We start from the raw sequence: 13,866 nt of genomic DNA, 5'->3' as shown, positions 1-13,866 counted from the left end.
CCGGTTTGACAAATCTTTGAAGATAGAAAGAATCCTGCAAGGCTTCTAGCAAGAACAGCTGAAGCTTAGGCTTCTTTTGATTATTTATTTTGGTGTGAATAGTTTTGAAGACAAGCACATTTCTACTACTACGAAGGATGTACTCATACAACCTCAGTACACGAGATCCCAGGGAAGCCTGATGCATAGAATAAACACAGAACTGGTTTATATGAGGATCAATATCCGACTACAGCTGCCTTCCTTTCACTTTAAAATGGAACATTGCCTACCTTTTTTTTTTTTATATGCTTTCATATATTTCTTCATATTTATTATTAAACATAGACAATAACTTAAGGATCACAATAGTTTCAAAAGCATAGTTTTGAGGAGTGTTTTGGTAATGAGATCATTTTTCTGATACGTAGTGGGTATGGGGACATGACTAGCCAGGGTGCCTGGGCTGGTTTAGGTAGTAGACAGGAAAATACTTCACTTTCTGTGGTTTGGCAGTTAGAATAGCTCTATTCATATGAGTTAAGCATATGCATAAATTTATACCTTGAACAGTTTTAAAATACAGTGCTATACAAGTAACATCAAGACAGTGCCTAATATCAAATCAAATCAAATACTGGATAAAATACAGTGTTAGGGGGTTTTGCTAACTCTTTCCTCTCACGCTATCTTTTAGACCATTATGGAAAGCTCACCCAGAAATGTGCCCTTCAAGAAATCTCAAACAATGCCACTTTTTAATTTATAAATTTCAGTAACTTCTAATATAGCCTGGAGTTGAAACAATTGCACAGCTAAACACACATTTAGGAAAATGCTGCAGGTCTGTCTTCTCTAGGAAATATCTTCAATAACTCTTGCAGACGTACTGACAAGTATTTCTGCATGAAGGAATGGAGAACACCGATGTCTTTAGGGTACAACTTTCCTATTAAATACCTACTTGTAGAACTCTGCAGTTACAGTGATACCTAGAAAAGCTAAGCTGTGCTTTGCTGGTGAAGTGCTGTGTATCGTAATAATTTCATTCATACCCCCTTTTAAAATGAATGATCTGTGAAGACAGAATATTTTACACTAGGTAGTACATCTTGTACTACATGGAGGTTTGCCAAAGCAAAAGCCTAAGATTTGTACTTAGGAATCACTAGTGAACTGCAGATCTTTATATTAATTTTGAATAATGTCCTAAGAATGTCAGAAGTACCACTTTTTTATCTCATCTGATGAGAACTGGCTTATGTTTCATGGGGGGGGGGGGATGTGATAAAAAAGACATGATCATTTCCAATAGTCAGAGAAGTTTCCGTATTCCACTGCTGAATTAAAGGTTTTGGGTTTTTTTTTTCATTATAGAAATATCTGTCAAGATCAAGTAACAGAAAAATGTATTATGTTGAAACAATAATTAAAAAATTAAAGCAATAGTTGTGAATTTGTGAGAAAAGTATAAACATAAGCTGGAAAAAATACCATGGACAATCATTCAATATTAAAATAGATATATTCATTTTTATTGTGCCCTTGAAATACAAAATTGCCTTAAGATGTTAGATTACTAAAATAATGAGATTTTGATTTTCTTGCTCAGAAGTACCTTAGTTGATCTAGGAGTCTGAACAATGGATATTAACTGTTAAAGTAGAACCTAACCATTGTTCACCTATATACAAATTGTGAGTTTGCAAAATTAAGAGCACTTTACAATCTCTTGAATGACAGAAAGTTAAATAATGACAAAATAAAAGATCATGAATAATTCTACAAGAGAAATTCACAGACCAGTAATTATTCATAAAAATAGAAGCGCCAATAATAGTGACATGCAGCTGGCTTAAAAGCATAAACTAAAGAACAACTCTTACATGGTTTTATATTATTACATTAGGACTTACTGACAGAGATATGAAAATCTAATTTCCAAACAGGTACACATATACTAGATGGTTTCCTAAATAATGGAACATTTTAAAAAGTTTACAGTAGCATCTAGCAGTACTAAGTGCCAGCATGAAAATGAAGAACATTCAATTTGTAAATCAAAACAAGAAGAATAATTAAAAAATTACATTTTAGCATTCACATTAGTTCATGAAAAATTGAATTTCTTCTTGGGTGCTACAAAGAGCCATACTGACCTAATAAACCAATTTTTTTTTTTCTGAGAAAAAAAAGGTGCTTATATTTTAATAGCAGAAAATACTATTGATACAGCCATAGAAATCAACAAGTTACAGTCAGAAGCAGGTAGTGACCAGCCGAGTCACATCGCAAACTGATGGGTGAGTGCCACCAATTCATCGAGTCACAGCAGAGAAATTCACGGGGTACCCATGTGCTCCTCCTGCCTGACCCTGCACCTGCCAGGTCTGTGGAAGCCCCCAGCAGGTACTGCTGGGCTGACAGGGCAGACCCCCCTGTTGAAGTGGAGAGGTGGGAGAGGGAAGCACAGGTCTGCCTCTCCCCACCCTGCCCTGCAGCCCCATGGGCACCTGAACACTGGCAAAGAGCACTGCTGTTTCTGCTTACATGATTTTGCCTCTTTGTGCCCCAGTGACGGACACTCAGAGCTGCACACTCTTGGGTCCTGCAGCAGAGGAGGTCATCAAAAAGGGTGTTGTGCTCTGTGTAAAGAAACATGCTCTTCTTGGCACAGCACCCTGCAGCTACCTTGGCTCCAGCTGGGAGTTTTGGGGATGCTACCCACTGTTGTGCTGTCTCACCTTATTGACCAGGAATAGCAACACCATGGGACTTTCAGTCCTGCTTCATAGAGACTGAGTCACTCCTGGTCAGACCAGATGCTGGCTCTCAGTATGTCCCCTCCTCAGTTGCTGAATACATGGACCAGAAGGGCTTAACCTCTGTGTCCAGCTCCAGCTCTCATGACTTTGCATGGGGGCGAGGCTTACTTCCTCAGCAGCCGAGGTACGCCAAGGTAGTGATGCACTGCTAACCAGCCGAACTGATCTACCAGGAGCCTGGGTTACCAGGGACACAATTCCAGGCCAGGCTGGGCAGAAACCTGCTTTGCATTTGATTATTTTGGTTCCTGAGCAAAAAGAGCTAGCAACTTTTATCCCAGAAGAATGCTGGCCTCTTGCGTGGTGCTCTCTAACTCTGATGCAAGGCCTCCAAGTGGCTTCATAGAGGTTACCTGCAACTCCTGCGAAAGGTTCTGACCCTTTTCTCTTTTTTTTTCCTTCTTCTCTTTTTTTTTTTTTTTTTTTTTTTCTTCTTTTTTTAAATGGAGCATATGATGGAGATTTAACTTGCTACTCTGGAAACAATCTAGTTCTTCTTTTAATTTCAGAATAGATACTATACAAATTGATCAGCAATTAATCTGAAACTACTAATGATTTGCATGTACTTTTGGAACAGTCCTATTATGCCCTACCAAATTAAGCAGCAGCCAGTGATACTCTAATTCAAAACCCTAAAAATAGAATACAATTATAAAAAAGAGGGCTCTATTTAAAACAAATACCCACTGTTATTTTCACAGATGCTTACGTTTGTTTGAAAGTTGGATGCCAAAGAAAGATTCATCATAATTGTAGCATGAGACATTTTACAGCTTACATATAAGCAATAATGGAATACAGTCAACAGTGTAATTATATCAACGTTGCCTCTCTCAGTAAACCAGGCTCTGATGTCCAAACTGGATTGTGAGCTGCAGCTGAGTACAGAATAGATTCTACAGAGTAACCACAGGAGTAAGTAACCGGAGCACAAGAATGTCTCCATAAAAAACAATTTTATTCTGTGGCACAAAGCAATAATCAGCTTTTGCTGATGATTAAATGTTGAAGTAAAGTTAAAGCATTTAATCAACTGCAAAGCCCATTTAAAGAAAGCATACTCCAAATTTGTAGACATTACTGATACTATATATGAAAAGAAAATGTTTACCCAATATATCGCACAAAACCCCAATTTTCTTCTTGGAGGATTTGGAATGTGGTTGTACCAATCTCTGAAAGTCTTTCTACTGATGCTGACACTTATTTAGGGTATGTGCTTTACACAAATAACTGAACAGGCTTCTACACAAATATTAATAAATAATTCTTAGAATTTAGGTAGTAGTTTTCATCCATGGGCCATCAAGTGCTCTAAAGATGAGTAGAATTTCTGATTTTGAAAGAGTTACTCTGGCACATCCCAAAGAGAGATATTTTTTAGGAACACAAGGCAAGGCCAACAGATGTGGCTATTCTGCCATCACAATTATCATCTTGGCAAATTGAGACTGGACAGCCATGGGAATCCTCATCAATCTCTGAAGTGATGGCTGGGAAGAGAGACAGGGTCTAAAATCTCAGGTTTTGTGCACTAGGAAATTAATTTTCCAAACAAGAGCTGGGCACCCAATGAACAGGTTGGACAGCCAGTATAAACTTCTGTGGCTGCCCAGGGTTTTCACTTGCTCAAATTTTGGCCCCAGGGAAGAGCCTATTTTCCAATTCGCAGATGGACAAGTCTGTTTCCAAACACAGGTCACACTACTCTGCCTGTGCATAACTTAGGCTAAGTAAAGCAATGTTAAAAAGCATTTTTAGATACCACACTTGCCCTTGGAACCCTCTTCCTCTTTTGCCTTTTTGGAGAAATGAACAAATGTAAGAAATAGTCAAAAGAAATGCATGAACATGTTACTAAGAAACAGTGAGAGAAAGAAGCTAATTTTCAAAGTGATAGAATAATTTCAAACATCCCTGAAGAATATGCTGTTTTGGGGGACTCAAAAGCCAAAATAGATAATTTAAATGATTGCAGGAAAGAAATCACTTTCTTTAAAAAAAAAAAAAAAAAAAAAGGCGCAAGAAATCAAAGCATTCACTCTCAGCACAAAAACCTGAAGTTAGAAATGTGTTGTCAGTAAGACATTCTTGCAAATCATCCTCCACCACCCCACACAACTTCCATCACATCTCCCAAATAAAGGGTTAAGACTCTCAAGACCATGAAAGAAATAAAGTAAATATACAGTTAGGATAATAATCACAAGAAATTATCTCATTCTCTAGAAATAAGCTTCCCCTTTCTGGTTATTATGCTTCTATGACCAGATGCTGACATTCCGCTAGATGATGGGTGTATGGGACCTCCCAATCTAACCCTGTGACAGAGGGCTGCTGAGCCCATTTCCCATGTAAGTGGCCTGGATTCATCCTCCCTGTAAATCCTGCTCATCTCATGGCCAAGAGTATGGGGATGCACCTTGTAGAGATGCTGGGCTATTTACTTGGCCAGACTTTTGTCATATCACCTCACTTCTCACAACTCAAACAGGACAAATTGAGGTTGCACGTCCCTGCATTTGGTCTCTACCTCCAGCCCAATGGCTTTTCTCCTTAGAAACAAAGAGGAAGGAGGTAAAAGCAGAGAGGGAAAAGCAAATGTTTCCAAAAATATAAAGCTGAGTGATGAAACAGAGCAAACATGGAGATTAGTGGAAAGCATACAGGCAGCTGCTCAATTTCTTAAGGACCTTAGCTTGTAACGAAAGGCAATATCAGCGTCTGGCAGGAGGATACCAAGGCCCATGCGACTGTTATCAAGTCTGACAGATTTGTTTTCTGCTAGTTCTACATCAAAATGAGACAATAGTATGAAAAGAAACATCTTCATCTCATTCATTGCGAGGAACCTCCCTGGACACATGCTGATCCCAGAGCCAAAGGGCATTAGGAAATACTTCAGTTTTCTTCCAGCCTTGTAGAATGTGGTTTTCTTCTTGCCATCCTCTATGTATCGATCGAACTTATACTTCTGAAAACGGAAGAGAAAGAGAGAGACAGCGTGATATCTAACAAGGCAGTTACATGAGCTGCTTTCTTTGCACAATGGTAACGCGTCTGAAACCCAGAAAACAAGATAAACAGGAAGACAAGGAGCTGACAGCTTCTTCTTTTTAGTTGGTTCCCTCAAGTTTCATTAACTCACATTATCTTCTCTGCAAAGGGCACTCTTTAAACCCACTTATTTAGCTTAGTCCTTTTACATCAAGCTCCTTCAACTTCCACATCTCATCCACCGAGTGTCTGGCCTATATTGATTGTAATTAGATTTTGACTGCTTTGTAGCAGGGACAATGAACTTTAGTGGAAGGACAATTTTCTTGTAAAGCATCATACGCACTCAGTGAGGTACATACATCATGAATAAGGATAATCTGCCAAATTCTGCAAATGCCTATGAATAAATTAATGCATTGCACTGATTTTGCTCTTGCAAGCTAGAGCAAAATCCATCCTTCTTTTGCACCAAATGGTGCAGATTATTTGAAAACTTCAATGCTTTGCAGTCAGTCTTCCTTTCAGTTGGAGATGATTGCTGCTTAATTTGACACATCTTATCTTCAAATATTTTGCTGCAGAAGCTGTGAGCAAAGCAGGACAATGCCAGTGACCATTATGAAGAGGGTGTTTTCAAGCAAGGCTTGAGGTCACACTTGTAACCTACATTCCATAAACTGAACATATTTCTGATTATTTTTGAGTAGCAGGATCCCTGTTTAGAGATAATTTGTGTTTTTGAATGAAGGAGATCTGGCATCCTCACTCAGTCAATGGCAAATTAACCACTTACAAAACCCTCCTGCATGCTTTGAATAAAAATGACAGGCACTTCTTGCTTATGGTCACTCATTAGCATTTGTCCTGCTTTGCATACATCTGCTATAGCAGCAGCCATTTGGAGCTGGCTGGGAACAAGTCAGTCAGACAGAAACCGACCTCAACTGATTAAAAAACCCCACACCACCATTAAAAATACACTGACACTGATCTACTCGTTAGATTAAAGGATCTGAAAAACATGCACTCCAGGTCTTGTTGTTGAGAAACAAAGTCAGGGGAGGTGGTCAGTGAGAAAGGGAACAAATACTAGGTGCACTGGAGGGGATATAACTTGGGTGCTGAAGAACAGGAGCTTATTTCACTAAATGGCAGAGGCCTGAATTTTCAACAAATATAAAAGTGATTCTATGTCTGCTTGCACTGACTAGTCATTCTTTTCAGTCTCTTTTTAACACCCCAGCCAAAAGGAAGCACGCCTTTATTTTTTTCTGCCAGGAAGTTATTGCTTCATTTGAAGCAGCACAGTAACAAATGAAAGCCCAGAATACCATAAGATTAACTTCCTGAATTCTAAATCCTGCTGTTCTAAAAAAACACCACTAAATGTGGTGAACTGTAATAGCTTAAAAACCCATCCCAGAGCTCTTCACTCCACTCAAACATTTTCACGAGATGCACTTCTGGTGTCTGGAGCAATTAAGAACTGTGTTATTGAACACACAGACACACTGGGTCAAACCTTACGCTTTCTTTGTCATATTAAGAGCTTTCTGAGATTTGTAATTGCTTTTAACAAAAAATAATTTGCCTTCTAAGGAATAGGGAAAACAGAAAACAAGTGCGAGATAGGAATGTAGCCAATGACAGTGACATCAAACTCAGCGTTGCTGAAGCCCCTTGGGTTGAGGAGCGCTTCCTCAAAAGCTAGTTCACTAGCTAAATAAAGATTCATTTTTAAAAAGGAAGGAACTTTTAGCCATGCACAAGGTCTCCTGAAAGAGACATGGTGGCTGACAGTAAGGAAAAGGTCAGGATGCTGAGCAAAAACAGGCAATGAAGTTCTGTGTGGACGAGCTGCTACAAGAATGATGAAAACCGAGCAATCTCTTGTGATTGATCGAAGTCTCTTTCTGTCCCATACTGTATTTAGCTCTGTTTGGGAAGTGACCATAGAGGGTTTCCTGCAGGGTTTCCCCGTATTTACTCTATAGGTTTTGCAGATTTCATTTACTGAGCTCTATAACTATCTGAGTTAGAATTTAGGGATTTACTTATACACTTTGTAGAAAACCAACTAATTTATTTAGGCCTTAATGAGTGGAGAAAGAGGTCAGAAATATATGCTTACACTTACACAATATGGTGCCAAAGCACAAGATAGCTTGAACTTAAATTTATGTATCCAGGAGAAAAAGCATTGCTACAAAATTATCTCGTCAAGCTGCCTGTTTTCCCAGGAAAAGTTTTCCCTAAATACATGACAAGCTCAAGACTGCACCTTTCAAAAAATTCATTCTCCATCTCTATCTGATCCTCAGTAGTTATTGTTGAAAGCACACTGCATATTTTAAGAACCAAACAGAACAGTGATTTCCCCACTTTTCGAGAGGGGCCCATGTGCTGAAATCAATGTACTGCAATGTGTGGATTGCTCATTCACTATCAAAAAGATAAAATATATGAACTAAAGCTGTACTGTGAAAGCTGAGCAGAGCTGATACTAAGCAGATATATTCAAGCAATGGAAATATGGTAATATATTCCGGCAATTATTGGATAAGGGAGGAAATCAGTTTCCACACTGATGCTTTTGGTCTAGGACCTAAACAAACAGATGGACTTTTGACAAATCAATAACGTTCTCCAAAATAAAGTGTTAAGGATAAAATGAAGAAAAAAAAAAGCTTATTTGTTAGCTGCTATCTATCCTTTTTAAGGATAAAAATATTAATCAACTATTTGCCAATAGATGGATTATTTTTAAAACCCTGATTTTCTCTGCAGGCTTTTTTATTGGGTGGGGACAGCCAGCAGAGCTCCCCTGAATGTAATTTTCATTCTCGAGGCTCCAGTGTTCATCCCAGTGACTACACCTTACTCCTGCTGACTCCAACATGCTCCACACCTCCTCTCACTGAGGCTGGCAGAGCTCCTACACAACGAAATGCTGTCCTGCACCAACAAGGCACTTGAATCTCATCCTTTCTTTGCAACTTCTCATCTTTAAATTCCTGAAAGGGAGAGCTTCCCTGAGCAATTTCTCTAACATGGGCTTTCTATAAACATGTAAAAAAATCCAGCTCCTTTCTTCTTTGGCTCAAATGCCAAGGATGGAAATCAGCATGGCTGGGAGACAACATTTGCTTAGGAGAATAGGGGTGAGGAATCGATGAGGTACAAGCTCTTGGTTCTCAGGCAGACAAGCCATTTAACAGTCTCAGCATGCACCCTTACTCTTTCTTGCTCTTCCTCTGTGGCACCCTGGACTGGGGACAGCAAGCTGGGGAGCAACCTAACCGAGAGGAGGACTATTCAATTTGCATGCAGGTGGTGAACTTCTGAAGCTGTATTACATCTGAGGCAGGGTGGATTAATTTCGAGTCTTTGATATTCATTAACTGGAGCGTCAGAGAAAAATACAAGGAGATGACACAATTACCCTCCGAGCTTCGCTGCAGAGCAACAGCTTTACAGTCTCAAGTTCACAACACTCTAATTGATCAAGAAGGGGTGAATCCCTACGAAGGGAGGTGAAAAAGCATAAGGCTCAAGTAAGACACTGCTATTATAGGGCTTCAGAGAGTCAATGATGCTTTGCGGGCACTTAGCTAAATGGCCCACATTATTTGCTATTTAAACCACCTTCTATTATTCAGCCCTCCTTGGGTATCAAATGATCCACTGCCAAACAAAGCCCACATTTAGCCTAAAGTTTATGGTAGTCAATGTGCAATTGTCAATTCCTTTGAAAGCAGTCGCAGTCAGTCTCATCACCATATTTCTCTCTTCAGGCCATGAATCCTTTGACCTGCAGGGCCCTAGAAAATACATCTGAAACTAGGAAGATTTGTTCCACAAGAAGGAACAGCAGTTAAAAAAAAAAAAAAAAAAAAAGCAACCCACAGATCACAAAAGGCTTGGCTGCTTCGATGTGCCTGGAGTAGGAAGAGAAGCACCAGCTGAATGTTTACCTTAGGATCTTCATAGACCTCGGGGTCCATGTGCAAAATCTGCGGGTAAAGGGCTATCCAGTCCCCTTTCCTCAAAACGACTTCTTGATTCCCTTCAAGCTTGAGAACAAAATCCTCTTGGCTGATGCGGATGTTCATGGAGGACGAGCACATTCTTAAACTCTCGTTTAAGGCACTCTCTGCGATTAAACACAAGGGGGGAGGAGGGAAGCATCAGAAATATGGGAGATGACTGGAAGTTATACATGGCTACAACTACTGATTCTCCCGGAGTTTGGTAGGGCAGGGTAAAGTGAAAAAAAAAAAAAAAAAAGAACAGGAAAAAACCATGCAAGCAAAAACCAAACACAAAGCAGAGACCAGGAGGAGGCAATACAAAACCCCGCAGGGTTGGGGTGGGGCACTCAGGATGCTGAACTTCCCGAAGTGATTCTCACTGATGATGAGAAATCCTGCTGGTTGTAAGCAGCACCAAGTTTTGGGTGGAAAGTCATTTTTCAGACACCACGTAGAAAACAATGCAATCAAAAGACATGAACGCTTTATGCATTTACATATATTTTGGCGGTTGCAAACAAATACCAGCGAAAGCATACATGGAGCTGTTTAGCTTGCCTTTTGAAATATGCTGGATTTAATGGTAGGACTATACATAAGAAATCATTCTGCTTGTTAATTCTGTAATCATTCTGAGAATTTTAAAATGTTTTTTCTTTTCAATGCACTATGCTGCCAAATTATAGTGTCTGTTGTGGTCAGAGTGAATGAAAGCAATTCATTATTTGCCTAGTAATTTTAAGGGAGAAAGACACTCCTAATTCGGCTAGAGGAAACAAAACATAGTCCTTTCAGGTTGGGGGAAAGCAAGATTTCTGTCTCCACCATCACATCCTGGAAGGCTCTAGAAGCTGAATGTCCTTGCTTTCCCAGTGGCCTTCACCTTTTGCTCCTAGCACGACAGATTTTATGGCTAATTTCCGGCAATTTATCCTGGCAGTTTGAGGAGGAATTCCTTTGGGAATAATATGCATAATTTGCATAAATCATTCTGATAGCATGTATATCAGCATGTAGCTCCTGTCTAGGGCTGCATCTCTCACTTTGTAATCAAAACTGACTATTTTTCCACCAGCGTGTATGGGCACTGTTATATGTGACTTGATTCCTTCTAATCATTAGTGTGAAAAATAGCCTAAAATAGGGTTTCATTTGCATGTAATAATCCATTTGTGTCTGCATTTATGTTTTGTGATATCAAATAAGCCTTCTCTAAGTGTTCACCAAGGCACTGCAATTGCTGCACCCAAAAGGTTAGTTTATTAGAGACAGTAGCTACCCAGTGTAGATGCCTCTGAAAAAAATAATAACAAACGTTCTTTCACTAAAAATTAAATCTGGTGCAGCATGCATAGCAAATAAAGTGGCCCTGGATGCTTTCTTGCAGGAGGTTTTTCCTTAAGCATGCATTTGTCTAAAGAAATGAGGCTGCGGTCAGCTTTGTGTGGCCAGCGCCGTGATTCAATGTGACGTACAGTGAGTCTGTGCATATTCTTTTGGACTGCCTTCGTTACTATAATCAGGCAGAGTCAAATCGGCTTGTTGGTGACGAAGCCAGAAAAGAACCCTGGTTCCAGAAGATGGCCTCTACTGCGGATAGCCACAAGGCACCTGACACGATAGATTTCAACTGGCAGCGCTCTGGCAACAAAACTTTACGCGGTACAAAGGAAGGGTCCAGCCTCGGCTCCAGACTGCCTTCAACCTGCAGAAAATGAAGCTAGTAGCTTTGTACCAGTCCACCATTTGGAAATAGTGGTGACATACACAGAGACAGCAGAAATCAAATGAGGAAGAGGGAAGGAGGGAAAAAAAGAGAAATAATCACAAAGTGCCGCAGCAACATAGCAGGTTTACGTTTAACCACCCAAGCAACGCGGTCACATCCTATCGGTGGACATCCTCCCAGAAAGCGCGGCAGCTCCTGCCCGCTGCCGGATCTCAAATGACAATTGGGCAGCATATCTTAGGCAGAAGTTAATCACAATAATGGAGCACAAAGTGTGGCTTAGCGGTCAGATCATAAATGACAAATCTGTTTTACCTTCCAGTACCAGTTATGTGTGGAAGGCGAGCTTGGCTCTCGCTCTGAGCGATCATGCCGATAATCATTAGATGACAAAAGTAATGAGTCACATTATGATCAACAAAGGAGAATGGGGCTTATATGGCTTTGCAGGCTCACATTAAAAAAATAGACAGTCAGCTTTCCACAAATGCCAGAGCTATACATTGAGAGGAATGACAACTGCACAATAAAACTGCAGCCTTTACTTGCAGTTGTCATAGTTCAGCAGACACCAGCCATCGCTGCTGACAGACCAGCTGGGTAGCTTGGGAGGCCTTCCATTCTGCACCATGAGGTACAGTAAATTATCCAGCACGGTAGAGCAACATCTGTTTCTGTGCTTGTGCCGAACAAACAAGGCAATTTAAAGCATACCAAGGGATAACCAAGCAGCAAATGAACATGACCCTCATTTTTTTCCCCCCTTCTTACACACATGAGATGCTAAACTTCACTGTGCAAGCGCTACATAAAGAAGCCAGGCTGTTGTTTGATAAGGTGTTGTCAGAGAGATTTTACATATTTTCTAGAGAGAGAGAAGGAGGGGGGAAGAGAGAGATATCTCTCATAGTATTGTTATTCTTAGAATCCTCCCACTTCTCTCTTCATTTCTCTTATACTAAAGCTAGCACTCAGCTTCCAATTCATTCTAGACTTTTTTTTTTTAAAAAAACTGTTTCAATATACTTATAAATATTCAGTCTTTAAACCCTAATTTGCTATACTTAGTTCACATGCCTTCAAGCATTTGTCTTCCAATTTCCACTGAATAAATGCGTACTAATGAGAAATAGAGCAAGCTGCTGAGGCAAAGCTGGGTGACTTGAGCCTGGCCTGCCACCAGCTTGTGATAGGCAGGCAAATTGAGTTAAAATGAAAAGTCTTGTCAGCTGAAATACAACATGGTAGCCAAACAGCAAGCTGTCAATCATCCAGCCAAAACAAGGGACTGCAGGTAATAAAAGGTCATTGCGAATCATAAGTGCATTTGGCTTTCGTAGGCAAGTTAATTTTAATTAAACATGATCTCTATCTGTAAATGTTTTATAAAACTTATTGTGCAGTAATGGATTGTTAATTTTACACTAACACAGAGCAGGTAATAGGGTGCAATAATTATTAGAGTGTATTGTAGGAAAATAGCTATTGAGTATGCAAATATTTGGGGGGGTCATTTACCCACGGGCATCACGGTGTGCCAACACAAACGATAATCTGAAACAAGTACATTTGCATTGTACTCAGAACTAAAAGGTACTGCCCAGCCCATTACAGAAGAATATATTTATTCCTTTCAATTCAACCAATGATTTTAATGCCTATTATTTGTGTTACGACTACACACTCTGTATTAGCTCCTTTTGGGTTCCTACCCTTTCTTGTGTACAAAACAATTTTTCAAGCTGTGCTCTTTTTGCAGGAATATCTGGGATTCAGCAATGACCTGGGGCAAGAATACTTCACCATATAAATGAATGGACTTATATTAAACAAACGAACTGACTAAACATGCCTAGCATTAAACATGTATTAACTACATCTCTGCTTTACCCTTGGCATTTCCATTATAACCAGTTTAACTGACAGACCATTTTCATGTGTCCTTTACCATATTAGAGCTCTGTTGTGAGCCATAATGTCTAATGATGTATGTTACTCTGTGCACACAAATACACACATTTGGATTTTGGGACAATGCAAAAGGTGCTGCCCCAGAAATTCCAACAGAGAAAGATATTCAGGGCCAAATTTTGCTAGTTTGACTTTGGGTTTAATGTGTTTAGCTTTATTTATTTATTTATTTTTTAAACTTAGAATTTAGGAGTAAATCAGGCCATGTGGTTCCCTAGACCCAAACAATCTGACCATAAAAACAATGCTACTTCCTGAGAAAGACTTTTAGCAATTTGTGCTGCTTCTCCATAGCATGAAGAATCAAAAAACGTCTCTTGTTATAGTA

At 39.7% G+C, this 13,866-nt stretch overlaps 1 protein-coding gene across 1 annotated transcript in view; it reads right to left on the bottom strand.

Moving 5' to 3' along the window:
• Positions 1–1,485: 1,485 nt before the first annotated feature.
• CYP7B1 (cytochrome P450 family 7 subfamily B member 1) overlaps positions 1,486–13,866 on the bottom strand; it is a 125,275-nt gene continuing 112,894 nt past the window's right edge. The window contains exons 5-6 of the mRNA XM_066180603.1: positions 9,782–9,960; positions 1,486–5,781 (exon numbers count right to left, since the gene is read on the bottom strand). Coding sequence (XP_066036700.1) covers positions 5,485–5,781; positions 9,782–9,960 — 476 coding nt within the window. The 3' untranslated portion in view covers positions 1,486–5,484. The remainder of the gene's footprint in view (positions 5,782–9,781; positions 9,961–13,866) is intronic.

Source organism: Chamaea fasciata, unplaced genomic scaffold (assembly GCF_029207755.1).
Source record: "Chamaea fasciata isolate MVZ Bird 193981 ecotype frontalis unplaced genomic scaffold, bChaFas1.0.hap1 SCAF_1, whole genome shotgun sequence".
Classification (NCBI taxonomy): domain Eukaryota; kingdom Metazoa; phylum Chordata; class Aves; order Passeriformes; family Sylviidae; genus Chamaea; species Chamaea fasciata.
Note: the sequence above shows the minus strand (reverse complement) of the source record. Positions and strands in the feature narration are given on the sequence as shown.